This window comes from Lytechinus variegatus, chromosome 17 (assembly GCF_018143015.1).
Source record: "Lytechinus variegatus isolate NC3 chromosome 17, Lvar_3.0, whole genome shotgun sequence".
NCBI classification, from domain to species: domain Eukaryota; kingdom Metazoa; phylum Echinodermata; class Echinoidea; order Temnopleuroida; family Toxopneustidae; genus Lytechinus; species Lytechinus variegatus.
This window is the reverse complement of record NC_054756.1, coordinates 28,606,325-28,631,517: the sequence shown is the minus strand read 5'-3', so window position 1 is coordinate 28,631,517 and position 25,193 is coordinate 28,606,325. Positions and strand designations below refer to the sequence as shown.

General features: G+C 36.2%; 1 protein-coding gene across 3 annotated transcripts in view; it reads left to right on the top strand.

Moving 5' to 3' along the window:
- The window catches only part of LOC121431071, a 49,157-nt gene that overhangs the window by 9,768 nt on the left and 14,196 nt on the right, over nt 1-25,193 (top strand). For all 3 annotated transcript variants that reach the window (XM_041628544.1, XM_041628543.1, XM_041628545.1), the window contains exons 3-20: nt 2,276-2,371; nt 4,199-4,342; nt 6,316-6,490; nt 7,587-7,627; nt 10,102-10,284; nt 11,833-11,898; nt 13,263-13,455; nt 14,381-14,602; nt 15,617-15,701; nt 16,255-16,375; nt 17,542-17,615; nt 18,762-18,870; nt 19,516-19,619; nt 20,872-20,980; nt 21,794-21,895; nt 22,982-23,100; nt 23,945-24,011; nt 24,421-24,506. In XM_041628544.1, coding sequence (XP_041484478.1) covers nt 2,276-2,371; nt 4,199-4,342; nt 6,316-6,490; nt 7,587-7,627; nt 10,102-10,284; nt 11,833-11,898; nt 13,263-13,455; nt 14,381-14,602; nt 15,617-15,701; nt 16,255-16,375; nt 17,542-17,615; nt 18,762-18,870; nt 19,516-19,619; nt 20,872-20,980; nt 21,794-21,895; nt 22,982-23,100; nt 23,945-24,011; nt 24,421-24,506 — 2,096 coding nt within the window. The remainder of the gene's footprint in view (nt 1-2,275; nt 2,372-4,198; nt 4,343-6,315; nt 6,491-7,586; nt 7,628-10,101; nt 10,285-11,832; nt 11,899-13,262; nt 13,456-14,380; nt 14,603-15,616; nt 15,702-16,254; nt 16,376-17,541; nt 17,616-18,761; nt 18,871-19,515; nt 19,620-20,871; nt 20,981-21,793; nt 21,896-22,981; nt 23,101-23,944; nt 24,012-24,420; nt 24,507-25,193) is intronic.

Genomic DNA, 25,193 nt, shown 5'->3' with positions numbered 1-25,193 from the left:
TTTGTTTTTTATTGTTTGAATTATACAATATTTCAATTTTTACGAATTTGACGATTAGGACCCCCTTGTCTGAAGCACAAAATGTTAAAATAATGGAATTCCACGTGTTCAGGGAGGAACGAAACTTCATTTCACATGACAATGACGAGAAAATAAAAATATTTAATATTTCATATAATAAAATACAAAAGAAATAGTGAGTGAGTGATGTCATCAGTTCCTCATTTGCATACCGACCGAGATGTGCATATAACTGTTTTGTGAAATGAAGCGAAACTTTAAAATGCCATAACTTTCTTATTTTACATCCGATTTTGATGAAATTTTCAGTGTTATGCTTGTTGAATCTTTCCATTTTTATTCAAATCAAGTTTGTGTTGGGGTGGACTTGTCCTTTAACATAGTTTGTGGTAGCAGCAGGGAAAATAGTTCGAGGAGAATGAGGTGGTACGCATGGAACTAGCTGGTAGGATGTGTTCATGCCACTACATAGAATTAGTTAAGATAGCAGCAATAGTAGTAGTAGTAGTAGTAGTAGTAGTAGTAGTAGTAGTAGTAGTAGTAGTAGTAGTAGTGGCAGTAGTAGTAGTAGTAGTTGTAATAGTAGTAGTAGTAGCGGTAGTACTAGTGGTAGGAGTACCTGTAGTAGTAGAAGTAGTAGTAGTAGTAGTAGTAGTAGTAGTAGTAGTAGTAGTAGTAGTAGTAGTAGTAGTAGTAGTAGTGGCAGTAGTAGTAGTAGTAGCGGTAGTACTAGTGGTAGGAGTACCTGTAGTAGTAGAAGTAGTAGTAGTAGTAGTAATAGTAGTAGTAGTAGTACGTAGTAGTAGTAGGAGGAGGAGGAAGATGAGTAGTAGTAGTAGAGTATATAGGAGAAATTGGATGAGGAGGAGAAGTAGTGATAGTAGAAGCAGGAGTAGTAGTATATAAGTGATCCAATTAAATTGAGAGAGAATTTGAATATTTCACATTTCATATAATAAAATACAAAATGAATAGTGAGTGAGTGATGTAGTCAGTTTCCTCATTTGCATACTGACCAGGACGTGCATTTAACGTTTTGTTGAATTAAGTAAAATTTAAAATGTCAGAACGTTCTTATCTTACACCCAATTTTGATGAAATTCTCAGTTATGCTTCTTTGATTTTCTCTTTTTATTCAAATGAACTTTTTGTTGGGCTGGACTTGTCCTTAGAAACACTATTAGAATTAAACTCAAATAAACATAATACATGTAGTAGTATTTAAATGAAGTGGAAGTGTTGCACAAGCATAACAATATTTTACAAATAGACTGTACAACTGACATCGTACTCTGGAGGAACATGCGATAGCAAATGAAACTTTGCCATTCGTTAAAATGTACATAAGTACTTTAAACAGTATAAGAAAATCAGCTAGTAAACTTTAGCCCTAACAGTACTAGGGGACCTTAATTGCCCCCTAAATCCATGACATGACAAGGCCACGTCATATCGTTTGACTACTTTTGGGATGCACGTATGGGTATGCGGTTATGGTATTATTCAAGCGTAGGTCAGACCCTGAATAGCTTAAAAATGTGATTTTATGTGTAAATCTAATGTGAATTTTCGCAAAAATTTGTATCTGTATCATTATTCATACTTTTTGTTAATAATTGTAAATTATTGACAATAATCCAATTAAAAAAACAATAAGAAAAAATTATACTGATTTTGTTCTATTATGCAGTTGATCAGAGTTCTTCAATAAAAATAAGCAGATCAAAGGCTTATTTATAGATTTAAACTTAAATCTGTATTCCATGCACTAAAATTGGCGTAATTGATTCGAATGAAATAAACCATATTGATAAGCATTTATAACCTATAGACAATGTCATTTTTTACCATTGTGCAAATTTTTGTCGCCCCCCCCCCCCCCCCGCGGGGACTGCATGTACATTTAATGTGTATAATAATGAATGAGGATTAAACCTAGAAAATGTCTACTTACACGTAAATGTACTTTAGTGGGGTTTTTTATTTCTATTTCTATTTTATTAATTGGGGAAATATCGTTTTTTTATTGGAAATTCAGTAAAACAAAATTGTATTCTTCTCTTAACATGTACTCACTCAAAAAAGTATTTAGAACATCAAAAGCTTAAATCATAATGTATAGTTTAATCGATTTACCAAAAATTTTATAATTCGTTGGGAAAAGGGTAAAACGTTTTAAGACAATAAAATCCGTTTTATTTTTTTATGAAAAAAAAATTTCATTACAACCCTGATATTTACATTTTTGATAAAGGTATCCTTCACAGCTAATGGCAAGTGGATCCAGTTCGAGAACGAAGCTTGCAACGAGGAATTCTACTTCATTGTCGATCTTGATGGAGGAAAACTGGTAAGATCTTGATTTCATTATTGAGTTATAGATGTGCAAGTGAGCATGAGTGTTGGTGTCGGTGTGGACGAATGAGTGGGCGATGTTTGCTGATTGAAGAATGAATTGCTAGAGATAACTCTTTAAGAGCCATTGGCAGCTATAGTTGCCCATAACCCTCTCGTATCATTGGCAGCTATAGTTGTCCAAGTAACTTGTTTTTGTTTAGCCAATTTTACATCCAGAAAATCAGCACCATATACGGTGTTTTTCATGTTAATTTACTTTGTAATTACTTGAAAGAAATGAGCACAAATATTGCAAGATAAAAAATACATGTTACCCCAAAATTGAATGAATTAATCCCTACTGGAAATAATGCAGTTTACCACAGAGTACTACAGTGTAGTGTGTTCACAGTGTGGAACACAATGTGAAATCACCTCCACACTGTTAAATTTGAGCATTTCAACAGTGTGAATCACATATTCACATAGTCGACAATGTGAACACGCAGTGAACAATCACACTGTCGAGTTATCCACAGTGTGAAAATATATTCACACCGAGCATTTAACAGTATGAATGATATTTTTTTTAATGTGATCACACTGTGTAGTACTGTGTTATTTCTAGCAGGGATGAACGAGTGAGTTAAAATGTTTATTGAGTGAATGAGTGTTTAAAAGAGTGAGTGATTCATTGAGCCGGTGAATGTTTAAGTGAGTGAATGTGTGAGTGAATCTTTTCTTATGTGTGTGTGGGTGAGTGAATGTTGAAATGAGTCGTTAAACGGTGAGTGTTGGTGTGAGAGTGCGAGTGGGTGTGTGTATGTGTGTGTGTGTGGTGAGGGTGTAATTGGGTGCTTGAGCGAGTGTGTGACTGAGCGGGTGGTTGGGGGGAGCGGGTGAGTTTTTGAGTGAGAGCGAGTGTTTAGTGAGTGGGCGAGTGAGTGTAAGTGGGTTTAGTGAACGTGGGTATAATTGGGTCAATTGGATAGCTTGCGAGCGTTTTGAATCGATAAGTAAACTAAATGTGTGAGACAGGTTAAGCTGAGTTGGTTCAGAATTTGTGAGTGAGTGAATAATGTGGGTAAAATAATGAGGGGTGAGTGTAGATGCATTTAAACTGTGTGGCCCGTATTTTGAAGTCAGGTTTAACTTAGACCATGGTCTAACTCTGTGCTAAAATTATGGGAAGCCAAGCTGTCCAAAATTTTGTTTACAGTGAATGGTTCTCATGTTTACTGTGCTCTTTACGAATTATTTAATGGTGTGGAAACTGTCGTACTAATCATTCCCAGGCAGTTGATGATTTTTTTAATTCAAATGAGCTGGTACATTGAACCTCTACTGTTATAGATTTATGTAACAACTGGCTTTCCATAGTTAAACCACAACTTAAAACCGACTTCAGAACAACGGCCTGTGTGTTTGGAAACACAGCAACTGGGGAAAGTATGCTGTACATGTATATGTATGTGCGGGTAAAAACAAAAGTTGCTAAAAGTGTGGGTGATGGGTGTGCAAGTGATGATCGAGAGAGTGTAACACCATTGATCAGTGTAGCCAACTTTTATCTAGCCTTTAGACAAGGCCCCGTATCTGATATAACGCGTATATAAAACACTGGGCGACTATTAAGGGTGAACGAGCAAGCCATCTGCGGTTGTTTGATCTCGCGCTCACCTGGGTTCCACCAGTTCTCGCCTTCGACCGCTTATCTCCTTTCAGCCACTTTTTGACGGAGAATATTACCAAGTCACGAAGCCTTGTCCAAAGGCTAGCTTTTATCATGCATTATTTGTGACTAAAAGTTAGCCAATCAAATTGAAATGTTTGTCTCCAGGTGAAGACTGTGAGGCTGGAGGATATGGCCCCTACTGCTACTGCTGGTCAAGATGTGTACTTCGAGTTCGCCTATGGGTATACTGTTCCGTGCACCGATCAACCCACCATCAATACCCTACTCTGGCAGTACATCACCCCAGGGGTACGTATCAGCATTTTTTTGTCACTACCTTTAATCAAAAATGGGGAATTTCACCCTGACAAAAAGGTTTGTTGTGAAAATACCAGAAAAAATAATAAAAATATTATTCAAGGTTTGGGGAAAATCCTTCAAAGATTAAGAAAGATTTTGGAATAGATTTTGATTTTTTATTTTTATTATTATCATTATTTTTTTTTCGGGGGGGGGGGGGATTTGTCATGTGCGACCAGCTTTTCCATATGGTATATAACATAAAATACATAAATTTACTTTTTTATGGTTCATGATTACTACATTGGCGGGGCTTTTTTGTCAGTTTCAGGACAGGATGTGAAATGTGATTTGTCTGTTGATACACTGCAGGTACAATCAAATATCTTTTTCGATTTTAGCTTCTTTTTTTTTACAAAATGACATTTCTTTCAATTTTTGCACCAGATATATAGGAAACCTGCTTGCGATATAAAGTCACAAATAACAAAATAAAACTAAATACATACATGTACTTTTTTGTATTGAGTAGTTTTTATTGACAACTTCAATTCATATACAAAATAAAATATATATAACAAATAGAACTTTGAAACATAATATTTTCATGAATGTTACAATAAAACACAATGTCAGACATCTTCCAATACATAATTATAAATAACATTGATGATAATTATATGCATCAAGAATAAACTTCTACAGAAAATTCCAACATATTTTTTTTTTTCCAGTGTCAAATAAAAAACATAAGAGAAATTTTCCAAATACAAAAATAAATACATAAATCATTAAAAAAAACCTAAACGAATTGAAGCCATCAGCACATATATTTTTTATTCCTGTTTCCTGTTGTCAATCTTTCGATCGATTTTTTTATCAAACCTTCCTTCAAAATATTTAAAAAAACTTTCTCATTCTCGTACAGTTTTTTTTTTGTAATCATGATTGCACATCTTAAGTTCAAACAGGAATCACCCTGACATTTTTTAAAGCTAATCGGTCATTTAATAGCTGCGATAAGATGGCTGCTCTTTTGGACGCTAAAGTGAACACTATTACGAAGCATAAAATGTTGCTTATGGTATCATTATTTTTTAGGGTTTCGTCTTGGAGTAATATTGCATGCTCTGGCAGTAAGTAGGGTCCCACACTGCAGATTAAAAAAAAAATTCAATGAAGGTACTTAATCCTCTAAAACTCGAAAATATAAATATGTTTCCAAACATCACCCATTGATGTTGGGAGAAGGCCAGACCCTCAATACACGTCAGATACACTATATGCGTTGTGAAGTTTGAATAGAACCCAAAAGAGTGTCGAGATTTTGGAAATAACAAACAAAACCAATGTCAAAACGCTGGTGAATTTAGGATATATCGGATCTGTGATTACATACATGTATATTCCATTTGGACTCCAGGGATCTCCAAAGAAGTGGAGGGATTAGCTGAGAAAAAAGAGAGAGTTTTGGTGCAGTCCTTAAACACAACACCAAACATTTCTTCCGATGTAGTTTGTATTGATGTAAATTGGTATTCCTGATTGAATAAAACAATGCCGGATTTCGAGGGTTTCTTTGAAATGTTGTATGAAGATTTATACCCATGTGAAGCCAAGTGATTTTAGATTACCTTGTGATTTTAGACAGTACGCGACAAAACCTAATTCCCACTGTCGTGCGTTACGATTGGCCTTTCCGCTGATCGCGAAAAATTTTGAAGCTTCAATTTGTGTGTGTGAGGGTGTGCGTTGTGAGGGTGTGTATGTGTGTGTGTCTGTGTGCGGGTGTGAGTGTGTAAAATCAAAACGATTACAATGACCAGCCTTGACGATCTGATGAGATCTGACACGATCATTACGATAACTCCACGATTTGGAGCAAGGTTTCAATCGTAGCACGAGTCGTGACAGCGGGAACTAGGTTTTAGGTGAAATAAGAAAGCATGCAGTTTGTATCATCGTTATCGCCGTGGATACAGGAGTATGCCGACGATGATGATCTGTCAGTAGTATGGAATCGTCTCAACTTCACGGATGATGTCTTCACCCACAATGAGACCAAGTACTTCAAGGCATCCTATCTCTTCATCCATTTCATGTCGATCCCGATCAGTAGTAGCTTCAGATTGTCTATGACTGGCTGCAACGAAGTTGGTAAGATGCCGTTTAAGGGGATCCAAGGGGGCACATACCCCACCCCCTCCTTTTCCTGCCCTTTGATTAAAATTCCGGGCCCCCTTATTGTTTGCAGTTGGAACTTATTTATTGTTCGATCTTTTATTTCTACGGTATTTTTTTCATGCATGTAGACCCTATGGCCCGTATTCCAAAGCCAGGTTTAACTTAGACCACGGTCTAACTCTGTGCTAAATTACGGGAACCAAAAATTAAAAAAATGTTTATATTGTATTTTTTTAATGTATTGTTTCCTATTGATTCTCATAATGAGGAAAAATACTTCAGTTTTCATTCCAAGACAATTGTGGTGGTGGTGATTCTGTTTTTACCTGATTGCTAAGAAAGCATGAATGCTTGTAAGCAAGCAACCAGAGGACCGACGGCTTAAAGTCCCATCTAAAGGACCTGGTACTGAGGATTAATGCCTTACCAAAGGGCACAAGCGCACCAAGTGGGAATCGAACCCGGGTCACCGGAATACGAATCCCCCGCTCTACCGACTGAGCTATCGCGCCTCCCTCATTGTGAACAGTTTGAGTGTCATATGAGATAATAAATTGGATATGTATAATGTACTACTAGGGATTTGTGTCCCAATTGGCTATACATAGTTAAACCACAACTTTAAACCAGGGTTTAATTTAAATCTGAGTTCAGAATACTGGCCTGTGTCTAAACTTTCAAAAATAAAATCGTAAAATATGAATAACAGTAATGTCATACATATGCTCTTCGCATTGACGATTGGAGGGTGTCCATATCATTAGTGATCTCATTATTCAAATGCTCATGAGGGTTTTATAGTTTCTTTATTTCTTAAATCAAAATTGCATTGATTATTCTCTTCCATCGTTGTTTTCACACGAGCTCACAGTTCCGTCCCATGTTCTCCCCTTCCTTTCATAATTTTAATTTATTTCATAATTTCCAGATGACCTAAAGATACTGGGGTAGGTTTTACAAATCTTTGTTAGACATGGGGTTTATTTGTAATATCTTTTAGATAGATCTCTTATTATAGATATTTAAAATATGTTATTGTTTGAATGTTTGTTAATTTTATTTTTTTCAGGCAAGGACATAGACCCAGCCCTGGAGTACCTCAATAACTTGGTAATAGATATTTATTCTACCCCTCCCCCCTCTAAATGAATTGACAATGACAAATTTAAGCACTTTAATTGATCAAAACAAGGGCAGAATAGCGATAATAACATTCGTATCTCGAAGTTGAATTTCGCATTGAGATAATAAGTCGAGTACTTTTGATTAGTTTTAATATTTCACAGTTATAAAGTAAAATCCATTATTGTATCGATGTCCATCAATAATTAGTAGTTTTTGTGGAGGTTTCAATGTATTATTCGCTTACTATCGTAATAAAGCATTGTATAGATAAATTGTTTACTTTTGATATTCAGATTTCACATTGCACATTGCTTAATTGAATTAAATGTATGGCAAAGCAAAAGGGGAGAATTCGTAAGTATCATTTTGTACCCATGATTTTCTTTCATTCATGGATATCATAAGGGGCTTAAATTCCTAATAAATGAATAATAATGTAAAATTATAAGAAACGATACAGGATACCCACCTACAATAATGTATTCTGGTATTCTTGAACAAACGCAATTATCGGAAATGCTCTTTATCTGAATAATGAATGAATTATAAATTATTCAATTATGTTTGTAGATCAGTGCGGAACGTCGTAAATATAGCATCAATCTATTTCACTTTACATCGTTTTCCATGAATAACACAAGTGTCGAACTAACTCTCAGTCTCTTCTTATCAATCAGTCCAGTTCGTAGGGGCTGCTTGGGTAATTTCAATTTCCATGCGATTTCGTGAGAAGATAGTTGGTCACTTAATTGGGCCAACAATCTCCTTTATAGCCCGCTGTGCAAAATTCGAGATTCGAGGAGGACCCCCCCCCCCCCACCCTCTGCAGATCGCCGCCCGTTTATATTACAATGATAATAGTCTTGAAGCGTTGAAAGTAGTAATGATGAGTATTGTAATACTTATTATAATAATAAGATATCACTCACAATAATACACTCTAAAAATAAAAGCTTACCCAACGTTGGGTAAATTTAGAACATGCATGCTTGTTGGGTAAAAAGATAATTTACAAGTAATTTACAAATAATTTTGTAAATTTTATGCAATGTTGCGTCGGAATTTGCCATTCAAACATGCATTTTGCCTAATGTTGGGAGAAAAATTACCCAGCAAGCATACATGTTCCCTTTCTGTCCAATATTGGATAAATTTTACTCTCTGTTTTTAGAGTGTAGTAATCATAATGATCATAATGCATTATAGTCCAATCCTTATTCTCATTAAATTTTACGATGCAAAATCATTGCTTCGAAAGGTGGATCTCTTTTGTTTACTGTTCAAATACTAGTCATATCGCAATGCATCGTAATATACAAGAAAGTCGATCAAAACACGGAGCGACACTAAAAACGTTTCCATGACAATCGCTGGCATTGGCATGATAAAAAAGAGCAATCGGTGAAGTGGACAGGAGAAATTGACGAGGTTGTTCGATGCATTAAGCTGATTGGAATTGCTATCTTTTTTATATGATAATTACTTGAGTACCAATAAAAGTCACACTTCAGTGATGTTATCTTCAGTATTGAGACCTGTCAGATCCTTTTATATTGCCTTGATCTTTTAATTATTTAATACCATTTTGTAAAGAAAAATGGGTCTCTTCACCTCGTGCACTCACGTTGAATACTAAACCCTCTGAAGTCGCATATTCGGGATGCATGTTACCGATATATCCGGTTGAGATGCTTAGTCTGTTTCAACACGATAACAGATCATTGGAATATGGGATTTACCAAGTTACTGTCATCCATGTAAATTTACTAATCGCAATGATAGGCTTTTCGATCGTCCAGATTGTTTATTTAGTTTTTATTCGTGCGTCTTAATGACAGAAAAGAGCTTCTATACTTTAACGTTGTCTTGGTTCGGTCTTGCATTATCTAAAATTTGCGCCTCAAAGACATAATCAGTGCCTTACGACTTACACTCCTCAAAACGCAAGAAAAACTGCAGGAATGAAACATTTCATCAAGAAAATAACCCCCCTTCCCATCGCGCTCAAGTTTTTTTCTTTCTTTTCCTTTTTTACGATCAATAAAAAGAAAAGAAGTAAGAAAATGGACGATATTTTGCCAAAATAATTTTAAGAGGTTTGATGGTAAAAGCCTTCATTTTATTGAAGGTATCGCATTTTACTGTTTCCCTCCTATCGTGCCTATACGTATCCTATTTTAAATGGACTGTTGTCTCCCCATAGTGCCCCATTGATCTTTTATATTTATCTTATCATTTCTTTTTCATTAGTACCCTTCTCACGACCGTGATATATATATTTTTTGCTTTATCTATCGCTATATCTCCTATCAAACCCACATGTTTTTTTTTCTCTCTCTCTTTCTTTCTATCTCATCCATGGTATGAATCCCATTCTACATATCATCATCATCATCCTCCTGCTGCCCCCCCCCCTCCTCGCCCCCGTCGCTCTGTAACTATCCCCCGCTACCTTCCAGCTCAGCGTCACCAACGACACCCTAGAGATCGCCGAGGGTCTTACGGTGTCCAGTCCTTCCATTCAATCACGGACCAACCTGACCAATGACGAGGTCGTCCTCTTCCTCGACGCCTTTGAATCCTTCGAGAATAAATCCCTCGACCTTTCCAACCAAACGGAGCTAGCAAAAAATCTTACACAGGTGAGTTGTTCCACCTACAGCCACACCTTCGAAATTACTCTGAAAGTGGAATCCTGATTGGTTCTTCGTCAGTCTACTGAGCAAAATGCGCTTGTAACGATGATCATGATAGGCTCATGGGCCCCTAATATCACCCTCACTGATTAATCGCTAATATGAAAGAGCAATTCTGATTGGTTCCTCGTAAATCTACTGAGCAAAATGCGCATGTAACGATGACCTTGATAGGCCATTCAATCATCAATCTTTGTCTTACGGGGAAGACCAATCAAAGGTACCGTCAGTTTCCAACGATCATACTATCGATCGCTTTCCAGAGTGTTTTAATGGTGTGACTAGAGCACAGGATAAATTCACAATTCGTCCACTCGCCACATCGGCGAGTCCTTCATGTATTCTAGTGCCATTCCGTCCATCAGCATTTCGTCTAACAACCATTTGGTCCAATCATCACTTGTCGAATCACCAGTTCGTCTATGACCATTTCATCTCATGACCAGTTGGTCAAATATTCGGGGGGTCACTTCTTTTACAAAAAAACACATAGTCTAATTAAGCCATATTGACTGAATGGCTATTTGACTAACTGGTTAGGCCTATTACAATAAATGGTGAGTGGACGAAATGGCAATTAGGCCATGTGGATATTGGACGAACTGATGATAGACCAAATGATAGTAGACGAGTTGGCAATTGGACGAATTGGCATTGGACCAAATGAAGACAAAAACAAGCACAATACATGTATTTGCATGCATTTGATATTCAGGAATGGGCACTATTTAGTGATTGAAGTTCGCCTACATGTAGCTCGGAGAGATGAGTGCCCGTCTGGACAGAGTTACCCCCGACCTACCTCGACCAAGGAGGTAGGTCGGAGTAACTCTGTCCAAACGGGCACTTCTCCTACCTTTTCTCCAACTGGGCTCCCTCTGAGCCCAGTTCCGCCGACCAAAACAGCCTACGATTGTTTCGTGACAGGATCAATTTCACTAAATTGGTTCAATTTCTTTGGAATGTGAATCCATGCATAATATAATTTTTCATACGGTAATGACCCAACGTCTGAAGGAGGCTATTATGAAGCCGCCTATCGGGGTAATTTAAAAAAAAATGCAATGAAATAAAACACCGAACAAGAACTAAACAAAAAAATACGTTGTTATAAAATTAGATTCTGATGTTGGCGGAGTGGTTTATATAACATGCGAAGGTAATATATATGTTCTTATACATTCCTTTCGTTCTACTCTGTAATGTTTTCTTGGTCGTGAAGTTTTTGGAGCAGTTCTAGGGGAACCCCCCCCCCCCCTCAAAAAAAAATAGTAATAATTATAAAAATAAAAAAATAAAATAAATAAATAGAATAAAAATAAAAATAGAATAAAAATGAAAAATAAATATATAAATAAATAAATATATGAATAAATAATAATAATATTAATCAAATAAATAATAATAAAAATGAAAATTAAAAATACGTCTCATATCTATACCACTTTGTTCGTAGGCATGGATTAACTTCCTTCCAATATTGCTTTATTACAGGGATTGGCTGAAGTCGCCTCAAAGGTTGTGGGTGCTATATCGTACGCCATCATACCACAAGAAAATGTAAGTAACCATGGGAACGCATCAAACAGTTCGTGCCAAGTTGAATAAAAAACAATAGCTCGTTGTAGACATAAGCTGGAGCCGTACGTACTATAGGGCAAACTTTAGTAAATCAGTGAAGAGTATGAAATAAGGTCGATGTTATGCGTAGGCCTGTATTAGTTATATAAATATCAGCTGCCATACAAATGAATGGTATACATGTCGTTAAAAGAGTCAAGCGATTGCACACTCATTTTTATCATATGACTTGATATACTGTTTTACTTAATCTGTATTTTCTTAAAAACGAAATTAAACGTTGCCTTAGTAAACGAAACGAAATAAAAGAATCTGAAATGAAATGACATGGCGTCAAATGAAATGAAATTTAATTGAATTAAATTGAATGAAACGAAATGAAATAATGAAAACTAAAAGGGAATGACATGACAACAAATTAAATGATTTTAAATTATATATGACATTTTCGAAAGGAATTAGGGACGAATTATTCAAATGACACAGTATTATTTTTGTCTTATAATTGAAACTGAAAAGACAATTCTTCTCTGACCGCAAAGTAGATATGATTTAAACAGAAGAAAATAGAAAGCAAAACAAACCACGACTACAATAAATGAATCGCCACAAAAGAAATGCAATCCATACAGACAAACACGATTGAAATTTTGAAATTGTTGGGGCTAAATCTGTGTGACTACGGCATAAGATTAGATATTCCATACTGTATTGGCATTCGAAATTCAAACCTGCTGGAGCAGTTTGTATTTTCATAGAGGCCTGTGTGAAAACTGAGTTTTTTTTTAATTTGGATGTTGAAGTCATTTTCAATTTTTGGCATGCAAAAAAGTGGCATTTTATTCAATGGAAAAATGACAAATAAAAATCACGACAATTTTTATTTTTTTTTAGCATTACAGAAATAATTTTTTTATATCAAAAATTTTTTCATTGGTATGAAAAAAATATATTTTAATGTCAAGAAATGCATATTTGAATTCAATAATGGCTTTTCTACGCAAACACTTACGATAAATCTTCCAGGGTCCCTTTTCCTGAAAAGTTGTTATAATAATAAATGCACGATACTTTTCTCGGCCAATCAGATTTGGATTTCAGTGGCTTTAAAAGTTATTGCTAATTCGTTATTTTAACAAGTTTTATTAAACGGGCTCCATATATTCCATTAAACAAAGAGCAGGAAAAAAATCGGGAAGTGCCAAATACTAAATACAAGCTATAATGCAAATCATTGGTTCCTATTGTATTATCGTATACGTGCTAATAGCTTAAGCGAAAATTATTGACACAACTTCAATTGAATCGCTCAGTGACAGTTCATTTACCATTCTGCTACACAGGAAGGATATGCATACACCACCACCCCAGCTGGGCCTTACACGGCAGCGGCTAATACAGATAGTGCGTCGTCGAATAAAGATCACCGTATTGCAAATCAACAAGCTCAAGCTGTTCTGGCCGTCGAACAGGCGATCGGAGTCGTCACTGCCCAGGCTGGCAACGCCACCATCGTCGCTGAAACGGAGAATGTTGGTGAGTGGAATGCGTTGTCGAGATTAGATAATGGGATTGTGATAAGGAAGTGATAGGCCTGTATTGATGGTGGTCATTAATGATGGCCATGATTGATAGTGATGTAGGCCTAATGACGATGATGATAATGATGACGATGATGGTGGTGATAATGACGATTATGAAGGTGAGGATGATTTTGATGCCGGTGACAGTGTGTGGTGATCGACGTTGAGGATGATGATAATTTTGGTGATGATGTTGATATTATGATGATGACGATGATGTTGGTGGTGATATATGATGATGATGATGATGATGGCGATGATGTTGGTGATAATTTTGACGGTGGTCATGACCGTATGAAGCGGGTAGATCCCACTTCAAAAAAATTCTTACTGAAAATTTTCACAAAGTCACCGAAAGTGTGTTCGAAATCCCTTAGTTTTTGCTGTGGGGATATGCAAAACGGCCCCAACGACTGTTGACAAATATGTTCGCGCGTACCCCCCCCCCCCGATATAAATTTCTGCGGTACATGGCATGACGCTGAGGATGACAATGACGATGATGATGATGATGATGATGCTGATGGTGATGATGATGATGATGATGATGATGATGACGATGATGATGATGAAGATGATGTTGTTGATGATGATGATGATTGTTGATGATGATGATGATGATGACGCCACGTTGATGATGATCTTAATAGTGATGTAGATGACGATGAGGTCACTAATGCTGACCAGGGCGCTGTCTCGTCAAGTACCCACTGTATTTCAGAAATTGGTAATTCTTTGGTCTGCTGCTGTTCCTGAAAAGAAGTCGCTGGATGAATACTACAGATTTCGTTAATCATCCACTTGATCATCTTATTATTGAATGCTTTGAATGATCAATGCTGATAGATGTATCCACTGTTTTTATTTCATGTTTTAAGTCGTCCTGTCTGCCCCTTTACCGGACACGAGTCAAACAGACGGTAAACTGGAGATTACCTTTCCTAGAGACCCCACTGGCGGACAAGGGCAGAACGGCCCCGGGGACGAGGGTGTGGTGGCTCCGGTGAACATCAAGGTTGACCTGTCAGTCATCGAAGATGTTCTTCAGCGTGCACAATCATCAGAGGGGAATGACACTGAAAGCGCACCAACAAGTCCACGTGAGTAACCCACTGCAAATAAGAAAGGGCATATTGTATAGGCCTACTTAGCGATGTTGGCTCCAACTTAACCAAGCCACTTGAAAGTTGAAGCTGAGGCAAAACAAGTGCCAGCTTGGGGAAAATGCCCCTCCCCGCTGAATACATAGTGACCCATGATTAGTCTTTTTTGTTTTATCCAAGCAAAAAACAAAAAAGTCAATTTATCAAGATCTAAAAAAGGTGGCTAAATGTTTAAGGCATTTTTTCAGGTCAAAATCATTCAAAGATTTTTCACAAAAAGTGACACCAGTTTCTCGAACTGATCATGATCCGCAAATACCGATGGGCCAAAGTGAGTACCCCCCCCCCCACATGTACCAAGCATAATGGTTGTTCAATTGAATAGGAAAGTTATTGTAATTCAAGTGACTGTGCTACATGTATGTACAGTGGTTCCTCGTGATGACGCAGTAAGGGGAGGCAGTACCAGGAGCGACCGACGTCTACCCTGAACGAATTAAATGATATGTGTGAGATTATTATAACAATGCAGAATTCAAGCACATTCGGAAGATTATGTCTCCTCACGGCGTTTCTATTAAGTCTTCTTTTGTTTCTACTTTATGACGCCGACGAAGAACTCTTTGATTTATATATATATATATATATATATATATATATATATATATATATATATATATATAGGCCTATGTATATTTACAAAAAAAAGATTTGTTTCAATTCCCGAGGTTATTGGAGATCAATGATCTCTTTTTCACATATCATAAATCGTTAATACCCTATAATAGATTTTAGAAATGTAGGTCTAATTGATGAAATTTGTATGTGACGTTTCCTAATTTACCCCCCCCCCCCTAAAATATCATTCTGGCCCCATGTCTCAAAACTAAATTATTTCTGATTGTTTACTCAAGATAATTATTTTTTCAGGGATTCACTGTTTTCTGAATGTGGGGCCCCCTTAAAAAAGTCTTTCATATTTTATTTCAATCATTTTTTTTACCATTGTAGCTCGCTTTACAGCCCTGCTTATTGAGACAGAGGACTTCCTAGAAACAAACCAAACTGCAGATCTTAATATCTCTGCACCTGTTAAGTAAGTGAGTTATATAGAACAATCAGAACGTTTACTTTTGAAAGTTCTATTTCTAAAAAGTTGTAATCACAATGCTTATGGAAAAATCAAACTTGATGTACTGTAGGCCTAAAAACAGTTTTTTCCTTTAGTCCTGGAGAGGGTAAAATTCGGGGGTTGCGCGATCAGTGGGTAAGTGCAATGTGGAGGAAAACGTGCAGTGGATGGTGCGCGGAGAGTGGAGGGGGGTCTCAAAGGGCCAGCATCTCAACTACTTTTCCCCTTGCTTTAATGTACATAAAATGAGACGAAAAAAAATCCCCCAAAAAAGTTATACTCAGAATGATGTTTTCTCAATGGGTACTCTGGACTGAAAATATTTTTATCTTAAAAGATAGTAAAGCTCACCGAGTCAGGCACTGAAAACTTCACCATAATTTGATAATATATAGCAAAGTTATTTCGTAAGGTTTAGCAATATTCGATGAAAATCTTGATAATGGTGTTATGAACCCCCAGATTTGGATTATGTAATTTAAATGAAAATGATATTGATGTTTATTTTTTATGACAGTGATGGAGAAACATTGATTTCAAGTTCGAACTTCATAAACTCGAACATCTTTTCGCTCACAGTATTTGTTGATGGAAGTTCCTACTCTATTCCAGTTGAGTTCCGGTGGGAGAACAAGCGCGTAAGTTTTAACAATCCCAATGCCTCAGTCATCTTTCACTTCGGCTGTCTTAGATTCTTAAGATGTTTATAAGCACCACAGAACCCCAATTTTGGGCACATAGAAAGTTCATTATCTACGGCAACAGAGTTTCCATGGTCTCATACCATATTTGTAACATCTACACGATCTGCATGAAATATTTAGTGTTAGAAGTAGTAGTAGCAGTAGCAGTAGTAGTAGTAGTAGTAGTAGTAGTAGTAGTAGTAGTAGTAGTAGTAGTAGTAGTAGTAGTAGTAAAAGTAGTAGTAGTAGTAGTAGTAGTAGTAGTAGTAGTAGTAGTAGTAGTAGTAGTAGTAGTAGTAGTAGTAGTAGTAGTAGAAGAAGACGGTGATGATGATGATGATGATGATGATGATGATGATGGTGGTGGTGGTGGTGATGGTGGTGGTGGTGGTAGTAGTAGTAGTAAAAGTAGTAGTAGTAGTAGTAGTAGTAGTAGTAGTAGTAGTAGTAGTAGTAGTAGTAGTATAGTAGTAGCAGTAGTAGTAGTAGTAGTAGTAGTAGTAGTAGTAGTAGTAGTAGTAGTAGTAGTAGTAGTAGTAGTAGTAGTAGTAGTAGAAGAAGAAGACGGTGATGATGATGATGATGATGATGATGATGGTGGTGGTAGTGGTGATGGTGGTGGTGGTGGTGATGGTTATGGTGGTGGTAGTAGTAGTAGTAGAAGTAGTAGTAGTAGTAGTAGTAGTAGTAGTAGTAGTAGTAGTAGTAGTAGTAGTAGTAGTAGTAGTAGTAGTAGTAGTAGTAGTAGTAGTAGTAGTAGTAGTAGTAGTAGTAGTAGTAGTAGAAGAAGACGGTGATGATGATGATGATGGTGATGATGATATCTGACCGTACTTTAATTTGGACGAATAAATTTCGTACAACTATTTTTACTTTTTAATCAGCTTCGGAAATAAATTTGAATTAAGTTTGTAGATGGGTAAAGTGAAATGCTGTTTATGTTTATGCACAATAGTCTTAATTGATTTGATTTGTGTGACTGGCACTATCAATCTCCCGGCTCCCAGGGAAATCAGAGTCGGGTACGTTTACCTTCTGATTATCACCATATAGCAGGGGCACACTCTCTTGACAAAAAGTTCAAATAAAGGATACAATATTTTATGTTCATTGTTTTGTAGGAAGTGGAACCAAGTCAAAATGCATCCCGCCGCCGGAATACGGAGAGCGCATGCGTGTGGCTTAATGAGGAAAAGTAAGTTCTGTTCAGTATTGAATGAGTAGTAAGTTGATGGTCAGTTTCAAATTTAACTTTGGGGGAATAAAATGAATGAATAATAAGATATGTTTATCAAAGCCAGTTTTGAAATACATAGGACTGCCGTTTATATATATCTAAAGTTCATTGTGAAGAATGTGATAAATGGGGTGTAGCTTAATGACAGTCTCTGAAATAAGATATTGCCGTGAAAGAGAAATTCCATAGACCCTCAAGTCATGACTAGTCTGCTGGGCAAACCTTCACTCGAAACATGGGTCTGAATGTGCAGCCTACTCATGCCTTGTGTACTGAAGGCTAAAGTTTTGTATGTGCTAGTCTTCGCGTGGAGGCACACTTGTTGATCAAAGTTCCAATGAGGTTCTGTGCCTGCAGACTAAGTCATGACAGTCGGAAGATATAAACTGGAACGATTTATCTGGAACAAATTTGATGTCATCGTGGGGGTGTTGTGGTCTAGTGGTTACGACTCTCGTCTTTCAATCTAAGTGACGTGGGTTCGATTCCCAGCCATGGAGTGTGTTTCTTCAGCAAGAGATCTACCAACATTGTGCTGCACTCGATCCAGGTAAGGTGAATGGGTACCCGGTAAGAAGAAATTCCTCGAATTCTCGAGGGCCAGATCAAGGTAGCCATGCTAAAGCCGGGGGCCCTATAATCATGATAATAACATTGTCATATTAAGCAGCTCACACTAGAAGAACTGTTTTCGGAACTGAAGTGGCTATCCTGGCTAGAATATGACGTTATTGTTATCATTATTATTATTATTATCATCATTGTTGTTGTTGTTATTACTATTATATTTTTTCTTATTATCATTATTATTTCCTTGTAGTAACATCTAATCCACAAGAGGGCGCTATCCACGTAGAAAAATATATTCATGGACCAGTTGGTCAATATATTCATCGAAGGTGGACCGGCTGGTAAAATACATTAATATCGATCATATCACCTGACGTGCAATTGAACAATCGCGCTTGTCTATGTGTCTTGGCTATCTAATATTATTTTTTATTATCATTATTATTGTTGTTGTTGTTGTTATTTTTATCATAATCATTATTATTACTATGTATTGAGCTTCAATTTTTCTTTAAACTTTACTTATCATTTTAGGGAATGGACCGACGAAGGGTGCATTACTATCCAATTGACGGGTGAAACGAACTGCATATGTGGACATACAACCAGCTTTGCTGTATTGGTTCAGGTCGTTGACTTTGAGGTACTATTAATACCTATAGTACTATTTTTTGAAAAAAACAATCTTCAAAGGGAACCAAAACCAAAGAAGAGAAGCAACCCTATTGGAAAGAGTAAAATGAGAAGAACAATTAAGAACAAGTTTCATAAAAATTGGTTATGAAATAAGCAGGTTATGGAGGTTTAAGAAGTCTTGTTGTACTTTTTATATGGGATCCTCAAATTGGCAAACATGCTTCAAAATTTGTGGACAACTCTCCATTTGCTTTGTGCACAAATTTTCAGATGATGAGGAAAATCTGAAAATTTGTGTACACAACAAATGGAGAGTTATCCACCAAATCAGCTATTTGAAGCACGTTAATTTGGCCCATTCGAGGATCCCCATAGAAAGTACAACAGAAGTTTGTTAAACCTCCATAACTCTTATTCTATAACCGATTTTGATAAAACAAGTTTTAGATTGGTCCTCTAATTTCATTCTTTCTGAAACTTGAGATGTTGTACTAGATTTCTCAACATCAAGACATCTCTATCATATCCCCACACTTTCACCTTTTCTATGCACCGTTGGTAGAGAAAGCTACAAGTATAGGTTCTTGAAGAATTTCAAATGAAAAGATGTACTGACAGAAAGTATTTATTTATTTTTATCTTTGTCCTATAGATAAGCAAGGCTGATTCACTGGCAATGACCATTCTAACCTACATAGGGATTGGCTTATCCATCTTGTGTCTCGTCATAGCTCTCTTTATTTTCTTTACTGTTGGGTAAGTCATATATCAATATAATCAATCATGGATTTGTATGTTACATATTCAATTCCCATTTTCAAAATGGTGATGCCTTGTAATCACATATTATTCTTGGGGAAAATGCCATTGATATTTTTTTTTGGGGGGAGACAAGTGGACTGATGAAATAAAGAAAATCTTAGGGGTCCACTGGTACGGAAGAAATCGCACTGATAACCGGCAGCCTTTGTTGGTCACTAGTGCAGTGATGGATTTGAAATCAGTGGCGTACCCAGGATTTTCCAGGGGGGGGCAAATTCGTCCGCCAAAAAATTTAACAAGCCAAAAAAGGTCTTCAACCACAAATAAAGAATTTCGTACCAGAAAAAAAATTGAAGAGCAAAAAAAAGGTCGCCAAGTTCAAAAGAGGGGGCCACTTGCAGCTCGTCAGGAGTCAGTTGTGACTCGTCAGGGGGGGTCAGGGGTACGTCACTTGCATGGGTAGTGACTCGTTAGGGGGGCAGTCTGCCCCCTGCCCCCCCCCCCTTACTTACATTGTCATTTTGACCAGATGGTATAAGACCAACTGGTATAGGACTATTGGTATGAAACCAACCGGTACAAGACGAACTGGTATAGAACTATTTTATGAAACCAGCTAGTATAAGACCAACTGGTATAGAACTACTGATATGAGACCATAAGAACCGACTGGTATAAGATCAGCTGATATTAAGACCAGCTGGGATCCGATCAAACAATATAAGGCCATCTGTTATGAAACCAACTGGTATCCAATTCATATAAGACTAAATGATGTAAAACCAGATGATATAAGACCAACTGGTATATATCAAACTCATGTACATGTAGACAAACTTGAATGAAGCATGATGAAACTGGGAGAAGATCAACTGTCGTAAGACCAACCGGTATAAGATAAGCTGATGTATTAAAGACAAACCGGTATAAGCTCAACTGGTATAAGACCTTATTTTACAATAAAAGGTGGATGTAAGTTACGGGTTGCTTAATGAATGACTAGTTCTCAAGAGCTAAATCAACATGAATGAAAAATTGGTGTAAATCATTTTCTAGAAGAGAGGGTCACCAGTCGTTCTTAACGTAATTGTAAAAAGGTTAATGGAAATGCCTGCTGCTGACATAAGAACCTGCTCGTATAAGACCAATCGATATAAGACCAACTTGTGCGAATCAAACAAAAGTTGATTGCAAATAATGAATTCAGATCATTGAGCCTTATTGTTTTATGTTTTTTTTATTTCAGAGCCCTGCGCACATCCGAACGCAATATGATTCATCGGAACTTGATGATTGCACTTCTTCTGGCCTATATTGTTTTCTTAGGCGGTATCAACTATGGCACTCCTATTCCGGTTAGTACTAAAATCGTGTCATCATGATCATGTTATTTATACAAATACTGTACACCTGTACATCATTAGAGCATTAGTAAGAGTTGGCGCACATAAGGAGGTGTAGTGGACAAGTCTCTCCGGACTATGAACCTTAAGGTTCAGGGTTCGAATCCCACCCCAGCACTTGTGATCTTTGGCAAGGCATTTATCTAAATTTGCAACTCTCCACCGGGTTGTGAATAGTAATTGGTACCTCGTAGGAGAAATTCCTTGAATGATTGAGGGCAACCCAACCAAAGCCGGGTTCATGATAATATAATCACGTTAAGCAGGGCTCCCTATGATATTAGTTTTCAGAACTGATGTGGCTACCCCGGCTCAATGTGTTATTATTACAGGTATCTTTAAAACAGAAGGCCGATGTGATTGCCAAGGATGTTTCGAAAGTTTTGATAATGAATTTTCTCTAATACTAACTACCTGAACTTAGTTATATCTGTTTATCAAACAGCCATCAATTAAGTAACCATGTTTCATGTTACAGGACAGATTTTACCCTATTGAAAAGAACAAGTTTCCTGCATGTACATTGTAGAGGTCGATGTGAAACCATCTGAAACACTGTTACATTCGAGTATTTTAAACAGTGTGAATCACATAGTCAACCATACGAACACAGAGTCACACTGTCGAGGTGTCCACAGTGTGAATGATATCATCACATGCTTGGTCCACTATGTGAACAAACTGTGGTCACACTGTTTTCTTTCCTTAAGGGCTCACTTATATATATTCAGTGATTAATATATTGTCTCATTTTATCTATTGCAGGTGATGTGTACCATCGTTGCCGCCTTATTGCATTATCTTTACCTTGCTGTTTTTGCTTGGATGCTAATTGAAGGGATCCATCTTTACCTCATGCTTGTCAAGGTATTAAAGTGATTGGTTAACATTGGTTTGACTTTTAAAAAATCTGAGCTAGAAGGTCACACTTGTCACCTGTGCCTGTGATTTGTTACAAAATGAAGCCCAGAAAAAATTGCGTTCGAAAATAATTATTTAGTGCTTCAAAAATTGAAATATAAAGTGATCGGAAACACCATCTTAATTTCATCCCATACACTTCTTTGTACTATTTAGGTGTCTATAAGACGCCTATTTACAAAATCGGGGTTTGCCTTGTAGATTTAGCTTTTCATTTTCAATAATGGTTGTTTTCAGGGTTTATTAGTTCTAATACAGGCACTTGTACACATGTTTCATCTTGATTTGATAATTTTTTAAATCGGCTGCTCACAAAGTTAAACAATACATTTAAGAACAAAAAAAATTCATTTAAACATAACTGCGCCAGTTGTAACAACAGAGTTGGAACTGAATGCAGTAGAAATAATATCACTTTGAGCAAACCTATGCGAAGTGCCGTTTTATAGCTGTTTTCATGCAGAATTGACGCCTATTCAGAAATCTATTGGCAAAATTCACTGTTTTCAAATCGTTTTTTAAAAGGGCGATAGAATTACCACAATACAGCTGTAGATAGGGAGACAAAGGGCTACAAAAGAGCTTTAATAATTGCAAATTGCTCACTTATAAGCGTTAATTAAGTGAAAGAAAAACATGTGCCAAATAATTTTGGTAGGAAATGAGTATAGACATAAACAACAAGCACGGCTTTCCATCCAAAAGTCGGGATCCTATCTTTGTACCTTTGATAATAAAACATGACACCAAAACATAGCATAAGCTATGTCCACATTAATTATAAATATATTACCCATTTCATATGAAAATAGCACTAAGTTGCACTCACATTTAAAAAGATCATAGTTTTGCTTCTCAAAGCAGCAACAATCGCTAATTTTCTATTTGTTGTCCTTCCCTAGAAATAAATCAGATATTGATATATTGCGACATGAAATAGATGATCACTGCAAGATTGTAATGGAATGATACTAGTTTGTATTTTTAACACCAATTTTGTTGTTTTCATCACATTTGTAAAAATAAAACTAGGTATTTGGATCTGAAGGAAGTAAGCAGATATACTATTTAATCATTGGCTGGGGTGCTCCAATCATTGTAGTCGCTGTCTCTGTGGGCATTAGGTATAAAGAATACGGAACATCTGAAATGTAAGTACAATCATTACAATTCAAACCATCTCACTGTATATTTGTATACATGCATCAATATGACACCTTTTCTAGGTGGTTATAAATTATTATTACAGTGATAATTCAAATGCATTTCTTATATTGCATGATGATAATAAACAAGATTGAACCATTATTACAACTGAACAAATATGAAGCATAGCATTATGAATAAAGAGTGTTTTATTATAAAATCAATAGAAAAATAAGTATGACACTAAAAAGCATCAGTCCTTTGCTCATTTCGCCCTTCAGAAAGAACAGGACGAATGGTAATTGGTTATTTGATAATGGGATCTCTGATTTTGAGATCAATAATGGAACCTGTATAAATGAAATCCATGTAAATTAGATCAATAAAAGTTGATATACGATAATTCTATATAATCATGATAATTTGATTAAAATAATGAATTTCGTGACAGAGGGGTTTCTTATATAATGGCATCTATGGAATATGAATTTATCATAATGGGATCTGTGACAGTGAAAAATACATAATGGTATCTGTAATAATACAATATGTAATAATGGTATCTGTAAAACACCAATCCATGGTAATGGGATCTGAATCCGTGATGTAAATGGGATTTGTAACAGTAGAATCCATGATAATAGGACTATGATAATGGGTCTTAGATAATGAGATCTCTGATCGTTGGATCTAATCATCATCTAAGATGATATATGCTCTATGATAATGGTTCTATGATAAGTGGATACATCACTTAGAACTCCAATATTAATAGGCTCTGCATGTGTTTCTTTTTTTTTAATGAATTGAATCTATTTTTAATTTAATTTACCGTATGTCTGTTTGCAGGTGTTGGCTGAAGCCTGGCTCAAGTGTTATTTGGGCCTTTGTTGGACCAGTGATCGCCGTTATACTCGTAAGCTACATGTATGATTTACATTTTGGTGATAATGACAATGGTGATGATGATGAAGACGATGGCGGTGATGATGATGATGATGATGGTGGTGATGATGATGATGATGATGATGATGAAGACGATGGTGGTGATGATGAGAGGAGGATGATGATGATGATGATGATGATGATGATGATGATGATGATGATGATGATGATGATGGTGATGTTGACCTTGCTGATGATGGGCTATGGTGTTGATTACAAAATTTTATGATGTGTTTATTTATTCAACAAGGACTATACTGTTATCACCAATGTTGTTACAAAAAGTGGATCTTGCACTTATTCAGCATTTTGACTGTGAGTCATTAGTTCAATGATGTTCATATTTGTTTATCATATCTTCCATTTTGTCTTTTAAATAGTTCAATCTATTTGTACTTTGTATGGTTCTGCGTATCATATATCGATCATCAGCTATCAACGTGGATTGCCCTGTCGACCAAGTCAAGTATGAATCCATTTGTTTTTGTTTTTTTCTTTCAACTCATAAATCAGTCATTCGGTAAACAAATATGTGACTTACCACCACAGAACCATCAATAAGTCATCCAAAATGAATATTAAAGCTTGTGTATAGTTTTGGTAAATCCACCAAAATGCACTTATCACTATTCCAATTCATTGCTAGCTAATATGAATGGATATGCCCTATAACAGTTATGATGTGGAGGATATGAAATGATAATGTGTTTTACATAATAAATTTTGCGATTTTACATGGAAATTTAACTTGATCGGGTCACCCGATCAAATCAAAATATCTGTGTGTTTTTGTCTTTCAATTAAATCCTATTCCAAATCATGGAATGGGCTGAAACTTTCAAGATATGTTCTTTGTCTGTAACTTTTGGATATCTAATCACTAAATTTATAAAATAAGTGCTTGAATGCCCATTTTTTAAATTTAAAACAAGCATCGCCGACAACGCCGAGAGAGGGCGCTATATATCCAAGATTTGAATATTTGAAATTTTCTCAGAGAAGTGCAGTTGGAAAAATATCTAACGGTCTCTACGCTTCAGTAAGACTGTCATATTAGATAATATTCGATTATCAATCACATTATTGACCCTTTACCAAAGCTATACACAGGCTTTAAGTTTATTTATATATTATAATTATTGTGAAACCTATT